A 21326-nucleotide genomic window follows, 5' to 3' on the forward strand; every position below is an offset into this window, starting at 1 on the left:
ATGGCGTCACAAAGAGTCGGACTCGACTGTTCAACTAAATGACAGGAACTTTCGTGAGTCACGGCTCACTTCTTCAGATAACCAAAGAACAGTGGATTGCAGTGTTAATCCTACTCCAAGAAGCCAGCCTATTGGCTGTTGTCACCCTCTGACAGTGCCTTCATTTGCCCGGCCTGGAAACTTGAACAGAGCGGATTTTCCGGCTCCTTCCCAGAAAGAAAAGCGATCTGTAGAGCTAAAAAAACTGGATTTCTGGAGACACACTTTGGCGGAAGGCAAGAGGAACTGAACGTCTTGTCTAGCTGCCTGCCAAGAAAGTGTACCGTGTTGTGCTGGGTTTTCGTGTGGCGGAGTTGCGATGAGCGAAAACTGGAAAGACAATTGTTACGCACAGAGAGAAACACACACACAACCACTCCTGTCTCCCACTCTGGACAAGTCCTTGCACGGTTTGCCGGAACGCTCCGCCTCTCGGCCTTCCCTCCTCATGGGCTTGTCGGATTCCCTCAGGTGCTTTCCTTGCCTAATAAGCACTTAGTGACTTTTCTCCCTCTGAGGGGAAGCTTTGCCTCAGCCCAGAAAGAAGAACCAGAGAAAAAGGAAGATGGAAAAAAGAAGGGAGGGGGGGAAGAAAGGCTGAATGAAGGGATTGGCCTGAACTGGGGCTGATGGTGTGTGTGTCTCTCTCTTGGTGGTTTGTGTGTGTGTGTGTGAGTTTCTTAGGCGGTCCCTTCACCGCTGCAGCTTCTTCCTGGATTGGAGAGCCCAGTGAGAAGAGGGAGGGAGTGGAAATTTAAGCTGTGTGTGAACGGAGACCTGCAAGGGCTGCCTTTCTGTGAGTGTAGCGGGCAGCTAGGTGCTTGGGGAACGCCTGGTGTTGGCTGGAGGGGTGGATTTCTCTCCCCCTCTTCCTCTCCTCCCCCCTGCGGTGCATTTCCATGCTCCCAACGGCTCCCCAAGGAGGTGAAGAAAGCTGCCTGGCTCTCTGCGAAGTGATTCAGCAGCTCCTTCCCTCGGCTGCCGAGAAGAGGAGAAGGAAACCGGACTCGATTTGGATTGGTGTTGGAGAGGATGGCCCAGAGAGGGGACACAGCACACTGTCCTGTCCCCTGATGGCTGTCGTTTGCCGGGCCACTGCGGAGAGCACCCTTGGAGAGTGATAAGTTTTCTCTTTTTTCCCTTCCAAATTGGGGAAGGGCGGTGGTGTCCTATCCCTGCCTGGACTGTGGCACCGCTATGTCCGGCGGCATGAAGTTCAACGGGTACATGAAGGTGCGCATCGGCGAGGCGGTGGGCCTGCAGCCCACCCGCTGGTCCCTCCGGCATTCCCTCTTCAAGAAGGGTCACCAGCTCTTGGACCCTTACATCACGGTCAGCGTGGACCAGGTGCGCGTGGGGCAGACCAGCACCAAGCAGAAAACCAACAAGCCCACCTTCAACGAGGAGTTCTGCACCACCGTCAGTGACGGGCGCAAGCTGGAGCTGGCCGTCTTCCACGGCACCCCCATCGGGTACGACGACTTCGTGGCCAACTGCACCGTGCATTTCCAGGACCTACTTCACAATACAGGATCCTCGGACAGTTTTGAAGGCTGGGTGAGTACCTGAACCTATCCCAAGACTGGGTTGTCCCAGTGGAATTTGTGCATGATATTTGCACCCACATTTGTATGTGCAATAACTGCCTTTTTTGCCATTCTGTTCTGATTACTTTCTGGAATTTTTCTGTCTCTACATTCTCTGTCTCTACATTTGCCACTCTATTCTGATTACTTTCTGGAATTTCTCTGTCTCTAACACCCCCCCCCCCGCTATTTTGTCACAACACCCTTGCGAGGTAGGCTAGGCTGAGAGAGAACGCGATTGGCTCAAAGCCTCCCGGTGAATTTTATGGCAGTGTGGGAATTCGAACTCTGATCTCCCGTGTCTTCGTTCAGCACTCTAGTCACTGTGACATGCCAGAGTTTTAGCACCGTTTTTTTTTCAGCAGCGTTGGTAGAAACCTCGTTGCCTTAGGCTTCAGGAGATTTGATGCTGACATTTGAGAATTTAAAAGAACCTCAGAATGGCTGTGATTTATCATGTTGAAGATCTGACTAGTTTAGCACCTCTTTACTAACTTGACACGAATTTCCTCTCATTCCCGGCCTTGGTTCCTCAGGATCTGACATTTCAAAGGTATACTTCTAAATATGGAAACTCTATTTAGATATTATTCAATGGTCACTACCCATCATTCACCATTAAATGAATGTTCTCTGTGTCTCTCTGTCTTCATCTGTCTCTGTCTCTCTGTTTATTTATTTATTATTTGTTTTGCGGATTTCTAGTCCGCCCTTTCCCAAGTCGGACTCAGGGCGGATTACAACATAATAAAAAACAAAAAACAAATCACACAATAAAACAGTTGAAAATCAAACAGTTAAAACCATTGAAATGAAATAAAATAAGGCAGCGTCAGCAATATGAACATCGTTCGTAAATTAAAACGCAGGAGGCGGTCAGTGAGGGAGGCCGATTAGATGGTGTGAGGACGCCCGTCTGCCTCAGCCAAAAGCCTGGCGGAACAGCTCCGTTTTACAGGCGCTCCGGAATGGCAATAGATCCGGTAGGGCCTGTATCTCCTTGGGGAACTGATTCCACCAGGTTGGGGCCAGGACCGAAAAGGCCCTGGCCCTGGTCAAGGCAAGCCGGACGTCCTTTGGGCCAGGGATAGTCAGAAGATGTCTCTCTTCTGTCTCTGTCTCTGTCTGTGTGTCTCTCTCTCTGCCTATGTCTTTCTCTCTCATTAAAAGCCATCTAAGCTAATGTCCAGTGTAAAAACAATTTATTGCATTGTAATATACTGTATCCACATATCATCATTTATCATTAAATGTTACTACACATATATAATTTTTCTCCCCACCCCTCCCATTTTATGACTCCAGCAGTGCATACTGCTTAATAAACGTCCCCATATTGTTATTTAATCTTATTTGTTATAAGGTAATAAACTCTATCTATCAAAGAAAAAAAACCCAAACCCCCCAAAATTATGATAATAATCCATCACCATATTAGTTCTTCTTCATTATTAGAAATTGAAAAAGGACAGAAAAACAAACAGTTATTGTCCCTTAATCCCTTGATCAATTTGTCCCTTAAATTATATATGTGTATTAACATTTAATGATAAATGATGATATGTGGATACAGTATATTACAATACAATAAATTGTTTTTACACTGAACATTAGCTTAGATGGCTTTTAAAGAGAGAGAAAGACATAGACAGAGAGAGAGACAGAGAGACACAGACAGACAGAGAGAGCCAGTTTGGTGTAGTGGTTAAGTGCGCGAACTCTTATCTGGGAGAACTGGGTTTGATTCCCCACTCCTGCACTTGCACCTGCTGGAATGGCCTTGGGTCAGCCATAGCTCTGGCAGAGGTTGTCCTTGAAAGGGCAGCTGCTGTGAGAGCCCTCTCCAGCCCCACCCACCTCACAGGGTGTCTGTTGTGGGGGAGGAAGGAAAAGGAGATTGTGAGCCGCTCTGAGACTCTTCGGAGTGGAGGGCAGGATATAAATCTAATATCTTCATCTACCTCACAGGGTGTCTGTTGTGGGGGAGGAAGGGAAAGGAGATTGTGAGCCGCTCTGAGACTCTTCGGAGTGGAGGGCGGGATATAAATCCAATATCTTCTTCATCTAATCCAATAAACCATCTAAGCTAATGTTGATCAATGTTTCCTCTAAGCTGCGGAGTCTTGTGAACACAAATTCTACTTTGTGAGCTCCTGGCATTACAGTTGTGAGCTACTGCATAAATTAGTGTACTCCGGGGCCATCTTTCCTGAGTGAAGATGAAAATGTGTGAGCTGGAGGCTAAAAATCTGTGAGCCGGCTCACGCTAACTCAGCTTAGAGGGAACACTGGTGGCGATCTCCATATCTTGTGGGGGAGAGTTCCTCAAATTAAGTATGCGTCGGCAGAAGAAGCAGCGTTTCCTCTTTCGCCTGTCCCAAAACTGTCGCCAACCAGTTTGTTGTGGCCATCGGAAACTGAGTCCGATCCAGCTCTGCCATGCCGGGCTGCAGTTCACCAGGGCATCAGGCAGAGAAAACTCTTTTTCACGGCCCCTAGCCCCTTATGTTCACATTTCCTCCCCTAACCTTCAGAGCCACAAACCTCAGATTCTGCAGTTGGAACGGAACAGCTGCAACTGTGAAGAAGCGGTCCCGGCAAATATATCTTGTGGCTTCCCCTCGCTTCGATGAAAGCAGAGCTGAAGCAGCTAAGACTTCTGTGCAGCTGCCCGAGAATGGGGTCATTGACCTGCCACCGACGACTGTGCCCTGGAAAAGCTTATCTTGTTGCGTTTGTTAGCTGTCCGAGAGGCGCAGCTTTAAAAGGGGATTGGAGAGATTCCTAAGATTAGATAGATAAACGCAGGACGAGTCTATCGATGGTTGCTAGCCATGGTGGCTGAGGGGAAGCTCCACATTCAGAGGCACTAATCCCCTCAATCCCAGAACCAGAAGGAAACATCAGGGGAAGGCCTCGGCTTCTGTGCCTTGTTATTGGCCCTTCAGAGGAAGTAATTGGCCACTGTGTGAGACACTGTGCTGGACCAGATGGACCATTGATCTGATCCAGCAGGGTTCTCCTTATGGACTGGACGAACCATTGATATGCCCTGTTGTTGGACCTCCAGAGCAACTGATGGGTCACCATATAAGACGGGATGCCAGACTTGATCTGATCCAGCAGGGTTCTTCTTATGTTCTATTGAAGCCTTGGCTTCTTTGCCCTGTGGTCAGCCCTTCGGAGGAACCGGTTGGCCACTGTGTGAGGCAGGATGGTAGACTAGATAAACCACTGGTCTGATCTAGCAGGGCTCTTCTGATGTTCTAATGAAGGCCTCAGCCTCTCTGCCCTGTTGTTGGCCCTCCAGAGGAACCGGTTGGCCACTGTGTGAGACAGGATACTGGACTAGATGGACCACTGATCTGATCCAGCAGGGCTCATCTTATGTTCCTATGATGGCTTCAGCCTCTATGTCCTGTTGTTGGCCCTCCAGAGGAACTGGTTGTCCACTGTGTGATGCTGGGCTTGATGGACCACTGGTCCATTCAGCAGGACTCTTCTGATGTTCTTATGCCCACCTCCGGGTGGGGCCGAGAGATCTCCCAAAATTACAGCTAATCTCTGCAGACCACAGAGATCAGTTTCCCTGAGGATAATGAGGTCCATCAGTAGGAGATGGGGAGCAGAGTTGCCAGATCTAGGTTGGGAAATTCCTGGAGACTTGAGGAGGGAGCCTGGGGAGGAAAGGTACTTCAGTGGGGTACAATGCCACAGAGACCACTAGTCTGATCCAGCAGGGCTCTTCTGATGTTCTAATGAAGGTCTTGGCCTCTCTGCCATTGCTGGCCCTCCAGAGGAACTGGCTGGCCACTGTGTGAGACAGGATGCTGGACTAGATGGACCCCTGGTCTGATCCAGCAGGGCTCTTCTAATGAAGGCCTCGGCCTCTCTGCCCTGTTGTTGGCCCTCCAGAGGGTCTGGCTGGCCACTGTGTGAGACAGGATGTTGGACTAGATGGACCACTGGTCTGATCCAGCAGGGCTCTTCTAATGAAGGCCTCGGCCTCTCTGCCCTGTTGTTGGCTCTCCAGAGGGACTGGCTGGCCACTGTGTGAGACAGGATGTTGGACTAGATGGACCACTGGTCTGATCCAGCAGGGCTCTTCTGATGTTCTTATGCAGGCCTCGGCCTCTCTGCCCTGTTGTTGGCCCTCCAGAGGGACTGGCTGGCCACTGTGTGAGACAGGATGTTGGACTAGATGGACCACTGGTCTGATCCAGCAGGGCTCTTCTGATGTTCTTATGAAGGCCTCGGCCTCTATGCTCTTTTGTTGCCCCTCCAGAGGAACTGGTTGGCCACTGTGTGGGGCAGGATGCTGGACTAGATGGACCACTGGTCTGATCCAGCAGGGCTCTTCTGATGTTCTTATGAAGGCCTCGGCCTCTATGCTCTTTTGTTGCCCCTCCAGAGGAACTGGCTGGCCACTGTGTGGGGCAGGATGCTGGACTAGATGGACCACTGGTCTGATCCAGCAGGGCTCTTCTGATGTTCTAATGCATTGCTAGGCAAGATGGGGGGAAGGGCATTGTGTTTTGTAATAATTCATGTTTTGACAAGAAATGCGCTGGCAGAAGAGGCATGTTTATTGATCTCTCTCCACCCACCCACCCTGCTGCCCCAATTAGGAGATGTGGAACAGCTTGCGGATTTCCCAGGAGGAATCCTCACTTTTGAAACCTAATTGCTTCAAATGCACAAGCCGGAGGGAATGCTTTGACCTGGTTGGCCGGATGCAAAGGCGGTGATGATGCTGGTGGTGGTGGGAGAGGGTGGCACAGAAGAAGGAAATGCGTAGGTGTGATTTTGCAGGGGTGAGAAGTGCCTGGACCTCACAAAACGCCTCCCTCCGTGCAACTCTTCAAAGTTACAGGCGGGGTTTCTCCAGCTCTCATTTGGTCACCACAGTCAGGTCTTTTTTTGTAGAAAAAGCCCAGGAGGAACTCATTTGCATATTAGGCCACATCTCCTGATGCCGAGCCACCCAGAACTGTGTTCCTGCTCAAAACGCCCCCCAGCCCTGACAGTGATCATGCAAAAGAGAAGTGTGGATCGAAGAAATGGGCTACCTAATTTGCTCTCAAATAGGTTACCTGTTTTGCTGTCTGACAAAAGGAGCTTTCACTCTCGAAAGCTCATGCCCTGAAAAATTTGTTGGTCTCTAGGACTTGAATCCAGTGGTTCTGCTTCAGACCAGTACGGCTATCCTCTGTTGTGATCCCCCAACATACTTCATATCTTCTTATCAATGCCAAGTTGAGAAATACCTGGAAATTTGGGGGTGGAGCCTGAGGAGGTGGGATTTGTGGAAGGGAGGGATCTCAGCAGGGTATAATGTCCACCCTGCCAAAGTAGCCATTTCCCCCAGGGCAACTAAGGATGCCAACCTCCAGGTGGGACCTCCAGGGGATTCCCTGGAATTACTGCTCATTTCCATACTACAGAGATCAGTTCCCCTGGAGGAAATGGATGCTTTGGAGGGTGGTCTCTGTGGCATTGTACCCCACTGAAGTACCTTTCCTCCCCAGGCTCCCTCCTCAAGTCTCCAGGAATTTCCCAACCTAGATCTGGCAACTCTGCTCCCCATCTCCTACTGATGGACCTCATTACCCTCAGGGAAACTGATCTCTGTGGTCTGCAGAGATTAGCTGTAATTTTGGGAGATCTCTCGGCCCCACCCGGAGGTGGGCATAAGAACATCAGAAGAGTCCTGCTGAATGGACCGGTGGTCCATCTAGCCCAGCATCACGCAGTGGACAACCAGTTCCTCTGGAGGGCCAACAACAGGACATAGAGGCTGAAGCCATCATAGGAACATAAGATGAGCCCTGCTGGATCAGACCAGTGGTCCATCTAGTCCAGTATCCTGTCTCACACAGAGGCCAACCGGTTCCTCTGGAAGGCCAACAACAGGGCATAGAGGCCGAGGTCTTCATTAGAACATTGGAAGAGCCCTGCTGGATCAGACCAGTGGTCCATCTAGTCCAGCATCCTGTCTCACAGAGTGGCCAACCAGTTCCTCTGGAGGGCCAACAACAGGGCATAGAGGCTGAGGCCTTCATAAGAACATCAGAAGAGCCCTGTTGGATCAGACCAGTCATCTGTCTACTCCATGGGTGTGGTCACACTCACCATTAAATCCATCTGCAACGCGCCTGTATTATAATCCGCACAACCAATTTTCCGATCAGACAACAGCCAGGCTCCCGTTCTATCCCATGTGGGTCCCATCGCTGGTCGATCAGATTGCTCTACCGGACCTCGTTTCATGAGACATCAATCTGCATTAGCGCAGGCGCAGTGATGCCCACTATCTGCAGCGCGTCGCTTTTAAATGGGTCAGATCACTAAAGTTTTGCTAGTCCGTTGGCACTACTTTTCCAGCACGAGCACTACGCGTGCAGAAAAGAACCCAGGAATTCAAATCAGTTCACATCTAGTTCACACCTACTTTCAAAAGTGATTTTTGTTTCCGGACATAAGGGCGGGTAAACGATTTATCGAGCCAACATTCGCTCGCTCATTCACTGGCGCAGTGATATCACTTGCAGGGGCTTTGGGAGGGAAGCGGTGGTGTGCTTCTGACGAGTCGCCAACGATGGAGCGTTCAAACAGAGAAACTCCGCTCAGGAACCGTCAGAAGGATTTTGTTCCTGATTTAAAGCAATATCAAATTAGTCCACGCCCCAGTCGTCTCAATGCGGGACTCAAACGAGCTAACCACCATTCGCAGATGCTGACGTTTGGACAACCGCTTAAAATCCGACATTCCAGACTCCACTCATGCTCGTAGCGGGATTTTATGAACGTCTTACCTCACCCCATCATAGGAATATAAGATGATCCCTGCTGGATCAGACCAGTGGTCCATCTAGTCCAGCCTCCTGTCTCACACAGTGGCCAGCCAGTTCCTCTGGAGGGCCAACAACAGGGCAGAGAGGCTGAGGCCTTCATTAGAACATTAGAAGAGCCCTGCTGGATCAGCCCAGTGGTCCATCTAGTCCAGCCTCCTGTCTCACACAGTGGCCAGCCAGTTCCTCTGGAGGGCCAACAACAGGACAGAGAGGCCGAAGCCTTCATAAGAACCTCAGAAGAGCCCCGCTGGATCAGACCAGTGAGGGTCCATCTAGTCCAGCCTCCTGTCTCACACAGGGGCCAGCCAGTTCCTCTGGAGGGCCAGCGACAGGGCAGAGAGGCCGAGGCCTTCATAAGAACATCAGAAGAGCCCTGCTGGATCAGACCAGTGGTCCATCTAGTCCAGCATCCTGTCTCACACAGTGGCCAGCCAGTTCCTCTGGAGGGCCAACAACAGGGCAGAGAGGCTGAGGCCTTCATTAGAACATTAGAAGAGCCCTGCTGGATCAGCCCAGTGGTCCATCTAGTCCAGCATCCTGTCTCACACAGTGGCCAGCCAGACCCTCTGGAGGGCCAACAACAGGGCAGAGAGGCCGAGGCCTTCATTAGAAGAGCCCTGCTGGATCAGACCAGGGGTCCATCTAGTCCAGCATCCTGTCTCACACAGTGGCCAGCCAGTTCCTCTGGAGGGCCAGCAATGGCAGAGAGGCCAAGACCTTCATTAGAACATCAGAAGAGCCCTGCTGGATCAGCCCAGTGGTCCATCTAGTCCAGCATCCTGTCTCACACAGTGGCCAGCCAGTTCCTCTGGAGGGCCAACAACAGGGCAGAGAGGCTGAGGCCTTCATTAGAACATTAGAAGAGCCCTGCTGGATCAGCCCAGTGGTCCATCTAGTCCAGCATCCTGTCTCACACAGTGGCCAGCCAGTTCCTCTGGAGGGCCAACAACAGGGCAGAGAGGCTGAGGCCTTCATTAGAACATTAGAAGAGCCCTGCTGGATCAGCCCAGTGGTCCATCTAGTCCAGCATCCTGTCTCACACAGTGGCCAGCCAGTTCCTCTGGAGTGCCAACAACAGGGCAGAGAGGCCGAGGCCTTCATAAGAACATCAGAAGAGTCCTGCTGGATCAGACCAGTGGTCCATCTAGTCCAGCATCCTGTCTCACACAGTGGCCAGCCAGTTCCTCTGGAGGGCCAACAACAGGGCAGAGAGGCCGAGGCCTTCATAAGAACATCAGAAGAGCCCTGCTGGATCAGACCAGTGGTCCATCTAGTCCAGTATCCTGTCTTACACAGTGGCCAACCAGTTCCTCTTGGGGGCCAACAACAGGGCAGAGAGGCCGAGGCCTCCATAAGAACATCGGAAGAGCCCTGCTGGATCAACCCAACAGTCCATTAGGTCTAGCATCCTGCCTCACACAGCGGCCACCCAGTTCTTCTGGACAGCCAACAACAGGGCATAGAGGCTGACGCCTTCCCTTGATGTTGCCTCCTATCTCTGGGATTCAGATGCTTAGTGCCTCTAAATGTGGAGGTTCCAACCCTGTTTCTGTTGCTACTAGCAGACTCACTGTGAAAGTCCACCCAGCAGCCTTTTCAATGTATTCATGAGTCTTCAGTTTAAATTTCTTTGCAGCATGTTTGTGCATCACTACATGAAGTCGAGATGCCAGCCTCCAGGTGGGACCTGGGGATCCCCTGGAATTGCAGTTCATCTCCAGGCTACAGTTCCCCTGGAGAAAATGGCTGCTTTGGAGGGTGGGTTCTATGGCACTGAACCCCATTGAGGTCTCTGTCCTCCCCAGGCTCCACCCCCAAATCTCAAGGAGTTTGCCTGCCTGGATCTGGCACCTATCCCCCTCCTCCAATGGTCAATGCATGCACATACACAGGAAGAAAAAGATGATGATATTGGATTTATATCCCGCCCTCCACTCCGAATCTCTGAGTCTCAGAGTGGCTCACAATCCCCTTTAGCTTCTCCCCCCGCAACAGACACCCTTTGAGGTAGGTGGGGCTGAGAGAGCTCTGACAGAAGCTGCCCTTTCAAGGACAGCTCTGCGATAGCTATGGCTGACCCCAGGCCATTCCAGCAGCTGCAAGTGAAGGAGCGGGGACTCAGACCCCGTTTTACCAGATAAGAGTCTGCACACTTAAGCCCTACACCAAACTGGCTCATGCTGTTCCCAGCCTTTCTCCCTTTTCTGGTTCATCTTGAGTGTGTGCTTTCTGACTAATGAGAGAGACAGCTTGTGGAGTTGGGTTTGCATTTGGGGAGCTTGCAGAACAGGCCCTTCCTTGCATCTATGTGGGAGAACCAGGGACCGTTGTGCTCTTTTGCTCCTGCACGGGCTGAAACCCCTTTTGCTTGCGCGCAGCCCTAGGTGGGTAACCTCAAGTCAGGCCCAGGCCCATCCTCTCAAGCTCCCCTTCCAGCTTCATGGCCTCTCCATTAGAGGGCCCCCAATAGGGTTGCCAAGTCCAATTCAAGAAATATCTGGAGACTTTGGGGGTGGAGCCAGGAGGCTTTGGGGTGGAGCCAGGAGACTTTGGGGTGGGGCCAGGAGACTTTGAGGGTGGAGCCAGGAGATATTTGGGATGGAGCCAGGAGACTTTGGGGGTGGAGCCAAGATCAAGGCTGTGACAAGCATGATTGAACTCCAAAGGGAGTTCTGGCCATCACATTTAAAGGGACGGTGCACCTTTTCAATGCCTTCCTTCCATAGCAGATAATGAAGGATAGGGGCACCTTCTTTTGGGGCTCATAGAATTGGACCCCCTGGTTCAATCGTTTTGAAACTTGGGGGATATTTTGGGGAGAGGCACTAGATGCTGTACTAAAAGTTTGGTGCCTCTATCTCAAAAAAAACAGCCACCCTCAGAGCCCCAGGTACCTGCGGATCAATTCTCCATGATTTTCTATGGGAATGAATCTCCATAGGGAATAATAGAGTTCCCAGCAGACATTTCTGACGACCCTGAAGCAGGGGGAGGGTCTCCAAACCGGGGGATCCCCTGCCTCCACCTGGGGATTGGCAACTCTACCGTGAAGAAGATGATAGACCATTCGATGAAGATGATAGACCATAGAGAGCCAGTTTGGTGTAGTGGTTAAGTGAGCAGACTCTTATCTGGGAGAACCGGGTTCGATTCCCCACTCCTCCACTTGCACCTGCTGGAATGGTCTTGGGTCAGCCATAGCTCTGGCAGAGGTTGTCCTTGGAAGGGCAGCTGCTGTGAAAGCCCTCTCCAGCCCCACCCACCTCACAGGGTGTCTGTTGTGGGGGAGGAAGGGAAAGGAGATTGTGAGCCGCTCTGAGACTCTTTGGAGTGGAAGGCGGGATATAAATCCAATTTCATCATCTTCTTCGTCTGATCCAGCAGGGCTCTTCTTATGTTCTATGGTCTGGTTGTTGGCTGTCCAGAGGAACTGGTTGGCTACTGTGTGAGAGACAGGATGCTGGACTAGATGGGCCACTGCTCCGATCCAGCAGGGCTCTCCTTATTCTCTAATGAAGGCCTTGGCCTCTACGGACTGTTGTGGGCCCTGCAGAAGTGCTGCTTGGCTCCTGTGCAAAAGAGGATAATGGATAAATGGCCAGGGGTGGAACTTTAGCAAGAGCTCCTTTGCATACTAGGCCACACACCCCGGATGTAGCCAATCCTCCAAGAGCTTACAAGGCTCTTTTTTGTAAGCTCTTGGAGGATTGGCTACATCAGGGGTGTGTGGCCTAGTATGCAAAGGAGCTCTTGCTAGAATTCCACCCCTGGATGGACCACTGGTCTGATCCAGCAGACCTCTTCTTACTCTCTTATCAGGGGAAGGCCTCAGCCTCTGTGTTCTGTTCCTGGCTGTCCAGAGGAACTGGTTGGCCACTGTATGAGATGGGATGCTCGGCCGGATGGACCACTGGTCTGACCCAGAAGGGCTTTTGTTACACCCTTATGTCATTGTGTAGCAGTGTTACAGACCACAAGCCTGTGTGGAATGGATGGGAAGATTTCTGCACGTCTGTCCTTCAGATTATTTAAACCAAAGGTGTCAAACATGCAGTTCAGGGGTCGAAACAGGCCCTCAGAGGGCTCCTATCAGGCCCCTGAGCAACTGGCTGTCATCTGCTTCCTTCTCCCTCTCTCTTGCTTCCTTCTGCATCACAGCTTGCTTTGCCAGGCTCGCTCAATTGCACAGCAGAGCTACTGAGCCAAGCCTCTTTTCCTTCTATTGGCTGAGGCTCCACCTCAGTCCCCTGGGGAAGGAAGGAAAGAATCAGAGCTTCCTTTGCCCAGTTCCCTGGATCCCATGGGAGAAATACAAATAAAGCATCTTTAAGACCAACATTTTAAGCATGTTTTAAGTTATATATATATATATATATATATATATATATATATATATATATATATATATATATATATATATATATATATATATATATATATATATCTGTGTTTTATTATAAAATTTATCTCTCTGCTACCTAATCTTAAATAGGTAGACACATGGCCCAGCCCGACATGGCTCAGCCCAACCCAACATAGCCGGGCCCAACAAGGTCTCATTTATGTCAGATCCGGCCCTCATGACAAATGAATTTGACACCCCTGATTTAAACCCCCTTTCAGCCTGAATTTTTGGTTTCCTTTATTGGTTAAAAATAGCGTAACCGGTGTTATTCTTTTCCACCATATTTTCTTGATTTGGTGTGGTGTAGCTGTAAGAAAGTCATCTTGGAGATGCAAGTATGAATCCCTACTCAGCCATGGAAGTTCATTGAGGGACCTTGGCCAGTCATACATCCTCAGATTAACCTACCTTGTGGGGTTGTTGTGAAGATAAAATGGGAGACAAGGAAATTATATAAGCAGCTTTGGGCCAAGGGTTGCCAAGTCCTTCCGCCACTGCGGCAGGGGACTTGTTCTTCACACATGCTTTGCGCATGCGGCGTGATGATGTCACACAGAAGTGATGTCATCGCACCAGGGGCATCATGCCGGGGCCACTCTAGGGCTCACGATAAAACTCTATGGTACCATAGAGCTTTACCGTGATTCCTATACGGTCACACTGGAAACGCTCTAGGATTCATGGTAAAACTCTATGGCACTATAGAGTTTTAGTGCGAGTCCTAGAGCGTCCCCACAAAACGTCCCCAGCACAATGATGTCACTTCTAGGTGACGTCATCACACCAAGGACAGCATGCACCAATGGGGCTCTTTGAGGGTGGGGATCTCCCCTGGCGGCAGCTTGGCATCCCTATTTCGGCCCCCAGTGTGGACTAAGATAGGGTATAACTGCAGTAAATTAATGATGCCATTACAATTGGAACCTTTAAAACATGGCTCTTCTGGTCTTTTCTTATGCACCCTGGGTAATGCTGATCACTACTTTGGGGCCAGGAAGGAATGTTTTTCCAGGGCAGATTGGCTCAGGGATACTGGAGGTTCCCCCAGTACCACCATTGCCTCTGGGCATAGAGCAAGAGCCACTGGGGAACAGAGTTGCCAGGTCCAGCTCAGAAAATACCTGGGAACTTTGAGGGTGGAGCCAGGAGACCTTCCCATTCCCTAAAGTAAATAAATAAAATACAGCAGTGCAGTTCCCCTGAATAGTCTTAATTTCCTCGTCTCCCCAGCAGCTGCTGTTCCAGGAAATGAAAGTATACATACACTCACAAAGCAGCCAAAATAAACAGTGTTTGCAAGAACACACTTTTGTGATCTCACTGGGGCTTTATATGAACATATGAAGCTGCCTTCTACTGAATCAGACCCTGGGTCCATCAAACTCAGTATTGTCTACTCAGACTGGCAGCGGCTATCCAGGGTCTCAAGCTGAGTTTTTCATGCCTATTTGCCTGGACCCTTTTTAGTTGGAAGATGCCGGGGATAATTAGGCTTTACTCACAGGAGCTGCTGTATTTCCACCAACTTCTTCAGACTAACACATGCAAATGAAAAGAGAGAGAGGTGGAGTTTTCCTCCATCCCATAAACAGGTTGCCATACAAAGACATCTGAAATGAATGCAAAACAAGCACAGCGATTATGCTGTCTCTCTCTCATGCACACACACTCACACTTACTGGCTCTGGTTCCTATACAAAGAGGTCTGGAACGAAAGCAAAACAAGCAGAAAGCCTGTGCTCTCTCTCATTCACTCACATGGCTCTGCTGCTGGCCCTTCCCATGCCGCTTTCACTTCCTGTTCAAATTTAAAGGCACATACACATTTTAAAACACAAGGAGTTTGCAGGCTTCCAAACTTGGGGAGATCTAAAAGCGCATTGTTGCTGTTGGAGGGGGGCTTCCCCCCCACCAGCCAGCTGACTTGGGTCAGAGTAGAACCTATAAAACGGGGGGATCCCCCTCTGGGACCTGGGGACTAGGGAAGGAGGGGGTAGCAGTGAATTTCCTGTATTTTGCCGAGGGTTGGACTAGATGGCCTTTGGGATCGTTTCAGCTCTACATTTCTATGTCTCCCATTAGGGTTGCCAAGTCCCCCTAGGCCTCCTATTGTAGCATAGAGTTTTCCCTCCCAAATTGCTAGAGCGTCCGGGAAAACCATAGAGTTTCCCCAGAAATGCCTAAAATGGCCAGTGGGCAGCTGCACTATGACGTCACTGGGGCAATTTACTCACAAGTTGCTGAACTTCCAATAACACAGGTAAACCAAAGGTTCAGGTTTATCCTTTCCTATGCAAACAACCTCTGAAAAGCTTGTGCAACAAGTGAGGGTCTGGGCTGCTTTCACAGCTCCTGGGAGCAGCCACGTTGTTCTGCCTGCTCACCCCGCCCCCATTCAGCCTTAAAGACACAGGCACACCATCCAAAAAGGAAGCCTTTGCAAGCTTTCTCCTAGCGTTCTGAAGGGGAAAGGCACATGGTAGCTATGGGGGTGGAGCTTCCCCCCGCTGGCCAGCTAACTGGGGGCAGGAAGGAGTCTGGGAAAGCGGGAGAACCCCGGCTGGGACCTGGGGATTGGCAAGCCTGGTCCTGCCAATCACCTTTCTTGGTGTTTCAGGGCACATTGTTTTGGGTGTGCGTCTTTCCCTTTTGGCAATCTTGGCGAGGAAAAAAAAAAAAGCACAAGGTAGATTGTGTGCCATTTGATGAGTGAGCTTGCCTACTTGTCATTCTACTGGTGGTACGTGAGCCTTAGAAAGAGCCCAAACAAACTCACCGCCTCAGGATTACCAGAGAGGCTCTTCATCGATTATGTAACGCGCTGAGAGCTAGGTGGAGTTTGTTTGAACATATTAGTTTTGAGTTTCGCACGCTCGACACAAAGAGCTCCATTCTAGGGAAAGAAGCGGGTAAGCCGGTTCTGCGTTAGTGACGGAACATGGGAGTAAAAATCAAATATGTGAAGTAATCTCTCACAAACTGTCTGCTCTGATCTCTCTCAGGTGGGGGGGGGGGGTCTTGTGGTAGAGTACATACTTTGATCCCAGACATCTCCAGGGTTTTTTTTTTTAAATAACAATTTTATTTTGGATAAAATCTCCAAAATTTTGGGTTATGACTTTAAGAAAACTGCAGAGACTTTTTTGCTTGGATAACAATTAGAAAAATTTCTAAAAGAAGACAGGACTTTAATTTGGTATTTGCTCTCAGCTGCTAGGACATTGTACGCGCAGCTGTGGAAACAGGGAAAAATACCAGAGAAATGGGATTGGATTGTGAAAGTTTTATCGTGGAGTGAGATGGACAAATTAACTCAAACTTTAAGAGACTATGATTTAGATATATTCAAAAAGGAGTGGAAGAAATTCAAAGGATATATGGAGAAAGAGTGGAATGTAAAAAGGCATTGGACAATTTTTTAGTATTAATGAGAAAAGAAAAGTATTGAACTTTGATTGGTTAGTGGTACCTTATAATTGAATTTAAATTTATAACTTCAGGGAAGTCAAATATTGGAGGGAGGGGGGGCTGAAATATCATATGGGTTAGTATAGAAAAGAGACAATTAAATATTGTAACCATATGTTACAATAAATAGTTAAAACACTAAATAACAATTTTATTAATTTTTCAAACAGAAACAGAAAGAGACAACCACCTCTTAAGGCAAACAAGGAGAGGGAAAAAACCTTCTAAATGATAAAACATAGAAATGAGATTATAAAGAAACACATACACAAAAAATACCAACGGAAGACAATGTTGAATCAGAATATTAAATGTGAGTTTAATATTTCACACATTTTTCAATTTATCTTACAAAATATATCATTAATGGCACAGGGGACTTTTAAAAATAATTCTTTGCAGGGGCCATTTCGTAGAAAAATAGATGGTGGGGCTCATTAGCATAATTCATTAGACTATGCCGCCCCCTCACCAGTCAAAAGCAACCCCAAGCAAGAAAGGAGAGCCCCAGGTGAACGAGGCCTGCTTGGGCATGCTAGAGATCCAACCAGCCCAAGCAGGCCTCACTCACCTGGGGCTCTCCTTGGCCACCCCACCGCCCCACAGTCAAGAAGATGATAAAAGAAGAAGATATTAGATTTATATCCTGCCCTCCACTCTGAAGAGTCTCAGAGCGGCTCACAATCTCCTTTACCTTCCCCTTCCCCACAACAGACACCCTGTGAGGTGGGTGGGGCTGGAGAGGGCTCTCACCGCAGCTGCCCTTTCAAGGACAACCTCTGCCAGAGCTATGGCTGACCCAAGGCCATGCTAGCAGGTGCAAGTGGAGGAGTAGGGAATCAAACCCGGTTCTCTCAGATAAGAGTCCGCACACTTAACCACTACACCAAACTTGCCAGCAAGCCACCCGCTGCCCAAAATCACATAAGTGGAGAAAGGGAGGTGCGGGTTTCTCCAGGGGTTCATGAGGGCTGCTGGGGCTGTGGCAACATATATGGATGGCTGCCTGCCTGCTCTTCTAATCCGGGGATTTTTATACAGCTGCATCTACTATTCAGTAAACAAGGTAGGTGGGTGGGGAGGAGGAGGGGGAACCCTCAGAAAGGTTCAATTCAAGGCCTGATTTTTGTATAAAAAAGATAAAGGTAGTCCCCTGTGCAAGCACCAGTCATTTTCGACTCTGGGGTGACGTTGCTTTCACAACGTTTTCACGGCAGACTTTTTAGGGGGTGGTTTGCCATTGCCTTCCCCAGTCGTCTACACTTTCCCCCAGCAAGCTGGGGACTCATTTGACCGACCTCGGAAGGATGGAAGGCTGAGTCAACCTTGAACCGGCTACCTGAAACCAGCTTCCGCAGGGATCGAACTCAGGTCGTGAGCAGAGGGCTCCGGCTGCAGTACTGCAGCTTTACCACTCTGCGCCACGGGGCTCTTTTTTTTGTATTTTTGTATACTTTATACTTAATTCCTTTCCCATAATTTGAGGAAGGGCTTGGATAGATGTTGAATACCTTTCTGACTTGTATATGAAATAAAATCATGCCATGTTTAATAAAAAATCTGACATTTTAGCTTTTACCTTTTCCAGTTGAAGCAATTACGACATTTTACCTTTTCCAGTTGAAGCAATTTGGTTGGCAAGTGGTTGGTTCCCTGAGTGACTCATACAATTCTGTAACACAAAAAAAAAATTGTTCGTTGCAAACATATGCTTCAGGCAACTAAATAGACAACTGAATATGCGGATGTCATCGTATGGCCAATACAGGAATCAAATAGATTACCTAACTCTGCTGGGTAAATAAACTATCTGATCTAATATAAGGATACTTAACATGTTTAATTAATGTATTATTAAGTCGCCTTGTTGATCAACAGCTTCCGTTTCTTTCTTCTGCCATTTTCATGCCAAAAGGGTAAATGAAAGAAGTGAACTGAAAAAAAATGATAGTTCTCCAATAAGATAATATTTCTTCTAAACCAGGGACTATGGACATGATATATTGTTGTGGTTCTTGAATTAGTGCATAACTTTTTTGAAAATTGTAAGACAAGTTCACACTGGAGCATCTCTGCTTTGGTTTGGTATTGTGAAGTAGTATTTATTCTATAAGGTATTGTAAGTAGTTCTTTGTAGTTTGTCACAACAACCATTTGGTTGATAGCTTCCAGGTGGGGCCTGGAGATCTCCCGCTTTTACTACTGATCTCCAGTTGGGAGAGATCAGCTCTCTTGGAGAGAAAATGGCTGCGTTGAAGGGGAGACTCTATGGCAGGGGTGTCAAACATGCAGCTCAGGGGCCAAATCAGGCCCCTGGAGGGCTCCTATCAGGCTCCTGAGCAACTGGCTGTCATCTACTTCCTTCTCCCTCTCTCTTGCTTCCTTCTGCATCACAGCTTGCTTTGCCAGGCTTGCTCAATCGCACAGGCGGTACAGAGCAAAACCTCTATTTTCTCCATTGGCTGAGGCTCCTCCCTCGGGGAAGAAGGGGGGGATGAAAAACTTGCTTTGCCAGGTTCTCTCAATTGCACAGTGGAGCTATGGAGCCAAGCCTCTCTTCCTTCTATTGGCTGAGGCTCCTCTCCCCCCCCCGCCCCGTGGAAGGAAGGAAAGAGCCAGAGCTTCCTTTGCCCAGCTCCCTGGATTCCATGGGAGAAATACAAAGAAAGCATCTTTAAGACCAATGAGTGCTAACGTTTTAAGTATGTTTTAAGTTTATATATATATTTGTGTTTATCTGTGTTCTTTATAAAATTTGTATCTCTGCTACCTAATCTTAAATAGGTACACACATGGCCAATTCCGACATGGCTCTGCCCAACCCAACATGGTCCGGCTCAACAAGGTCTCATTTATGTCTGATCCGGCCCTCATAACAAATGAGTTCGACACCCCTGCTATGACATTGGACCATGCTGAGGCCCCTCCCCTCCCCAAATCCCACCCTCTCTTAGAGCCACCCCCAACATCTCCAGGTATTTTCCAGCACAGACCCAGCAACCACAATATGTATGTCCAGGCTTTTTTTTTGTAGCAGGAACTCCTTTGCATATTAGGCCACACACACCCCTGATGTAGCCAATCCTCCAAGAGCTTACAGTAAGCCCTGTAAGAAGAGCCCTGTAAGCTCTTGAAGGATTGGCTACATCAGAAGGGCACGGCCTAATATGCAAAGGCGTTCCTGCTAAAGAAAAAGCCCCGCTCTTTGACATTTCAGGCAGAAGCTGAGTTGAACAGGATGGCTTTTATTCTACACAGCCAATCAGAAGCCTTGCAGGGTAAAGCCCCATCTAGCCACACCCACTTTCTAAAAGAACATAGCGGGCACCAAGAAAGGTGTTGGCAAATGCTATGCCGCCCATGGATACCGCATTGGGGACTCCTGTTGTAGTCAAAAGCAGAACCTGGATATTCCGGCGGATTGACCTCTGAAAAAGAAGACATCTTTTTACTGGAATGGCGCTCCTACTTGCAGACTGTGCTATAAAGCTTTCAGGTCACATGTCCAAGAAGCTCTGAGCCATTTCCACCATCAGATAAAAGCACTGCACAGATAAAATCCATCCTTTTCAAACAAATTGCTGTATGTAAGGTGCAACAGCTTATCACATGCAGCAGGTGTTGCTTTATCAATGCTGCTTTATTGGTTTCATCCTTCCACGCATCCAGGGCTGCTATTTGCGGCTGTAGGTTTTAAAGCCAGGCAGGGACAGACCATAGAAAGGTTTTGGTTGCTGGAAAAGACCATAATGCTAGGCAATGAGGAAGGTCCAATGTGAGATGGATGGACTCCATCAGGGAAACCACGGCCCTCAGTCTGTTTGGTGTAGTGGTTAAGAACGCAGACTCTAATCTGAGAGAACCAGGTTTGATTCCTGGGCTTGATTCCCCACTCCTCCACGTGGAGCTGCTGGTGTGACCTCGGGTCAGTTACAAGTTCTCTCAAAGTTGTTCTCTCAACAGCAGTTCTTGAAAGAGCTCTCTCAGCCCCACCAGTTTGGTGTAGTGGTGAGAACCAGTTTGGTATAGTGGTTAAGTGTGCGAACTCTTCTCTGATTCCTCACTCCTCCACTTGCACCTGCTGGAATGGCCTTGGGTCAGCCATAGGTTGTCGTCCTTGAAAGGGTAGCTGCTGTGAGAGCCCTCTCAGCCCCACCCGCCTCACAGGGTGTCTGTTGTGGGGGAAGAAGATAAAGGAGATTGTGAGCCGCTCTGAGACTCTGAGATTCAGAGTGAAGAGGAAGATATAAATCCAGTATCATCTTCTTCACCTACCTGACAGGTGTCTGTTGTGGGAAGGGGAAGGGAAAAGAGATTGTAAACCACTTTGAGACTGCAGGTGAAGGGCAGGGTATAAATCCAAACTCCTCCTCCTCCTCCTTCTTCATCTGAGCAAGGCTAGGATTATTTGGGGGCCTTGAATTCATTGGGTCTTCAAATGTCAGAAGCCACTTGATGGCTCTCTCTTACACACATTGCTGCTGTTGAATTTAGTCATTTTACCCCTTTCTTTATACTTTCAGTTTAAATAATGCTTGCTTCTTTGATAGTGTTTTATCCTTCTCTTTGCAAGCCACCCCAAGCACCTTTTTAAAGAAAGAGATAGGAAATCTTTTAAGGTAATAAATATCTTCACTTACATGTATCGCAGTTTCCAAACCAGCTTTTCCCAAAGGTCTTCTTTTAAAAAGTTGTTTCGTTCAGGCCCTCAAAGCCAGACGGGTTGAGAGTTGTCTAATTTCCCCCGGGATTCCATTGCACAAACCAACAGCTATTGCACAAAATGTTTCCCTTCTCACACGAATTAGGTGCAACGCCTGGTTAGAAGGGACCGAGGAGGGATTCAGCAGCTGATTTATTTGTGTGCGCAAACGTGAACCAGGAGAGGTATAACCAGCGCCTTGAATCGAACCCGGGAACAGATTGCTCTCCAGTGCAACAACTTCCGAACTGGAACAGTGTAGTTTTGAACTC

The 21326-nt window shown here is 48.8% G+C and overlaps 1 protein-coding gene across 1 annotated transcript in view; it reads left to right on the plus strand.

The window, feature by feature from the left end:
- The first annotated feature begins 1216 nt into the window (after positions 1-1216).
- The window catches only part of PRKCH (protein kinase C eta), a 196689-nt gene continuing 176579 nt past the window's right edge, over positions 1217-21326 (plus strand). The window contains exon 1 of the mRNA XM_060262476.1: positions 1217-1596. Coding sequence (XP_060118459.1) covers positions 1237-1596 — 360 coding nt within the window. The 5' untranslated portion in view covers positions 1217-1236. The remainder of the gene's footprint in view (positions 1597-21326) is intronic.

The sequence above is a fragment of the Heteronotia binoei genome, chromosome 21, assembly GCF_032191835.1.
Source record: "Heteronotia binoei isolate CCM8104 ecotype False Entrance Well chromosome 21, APGP_CSIRO_Hbin_v1, whole genome shotgun sequence".
NCBI classification, from domain to species: Eukaryota; Metazoa; Chordata; class Lepidosauria; order Squamata; family Gekkonidae; genus Heteronotia; species Heteronotia binoei.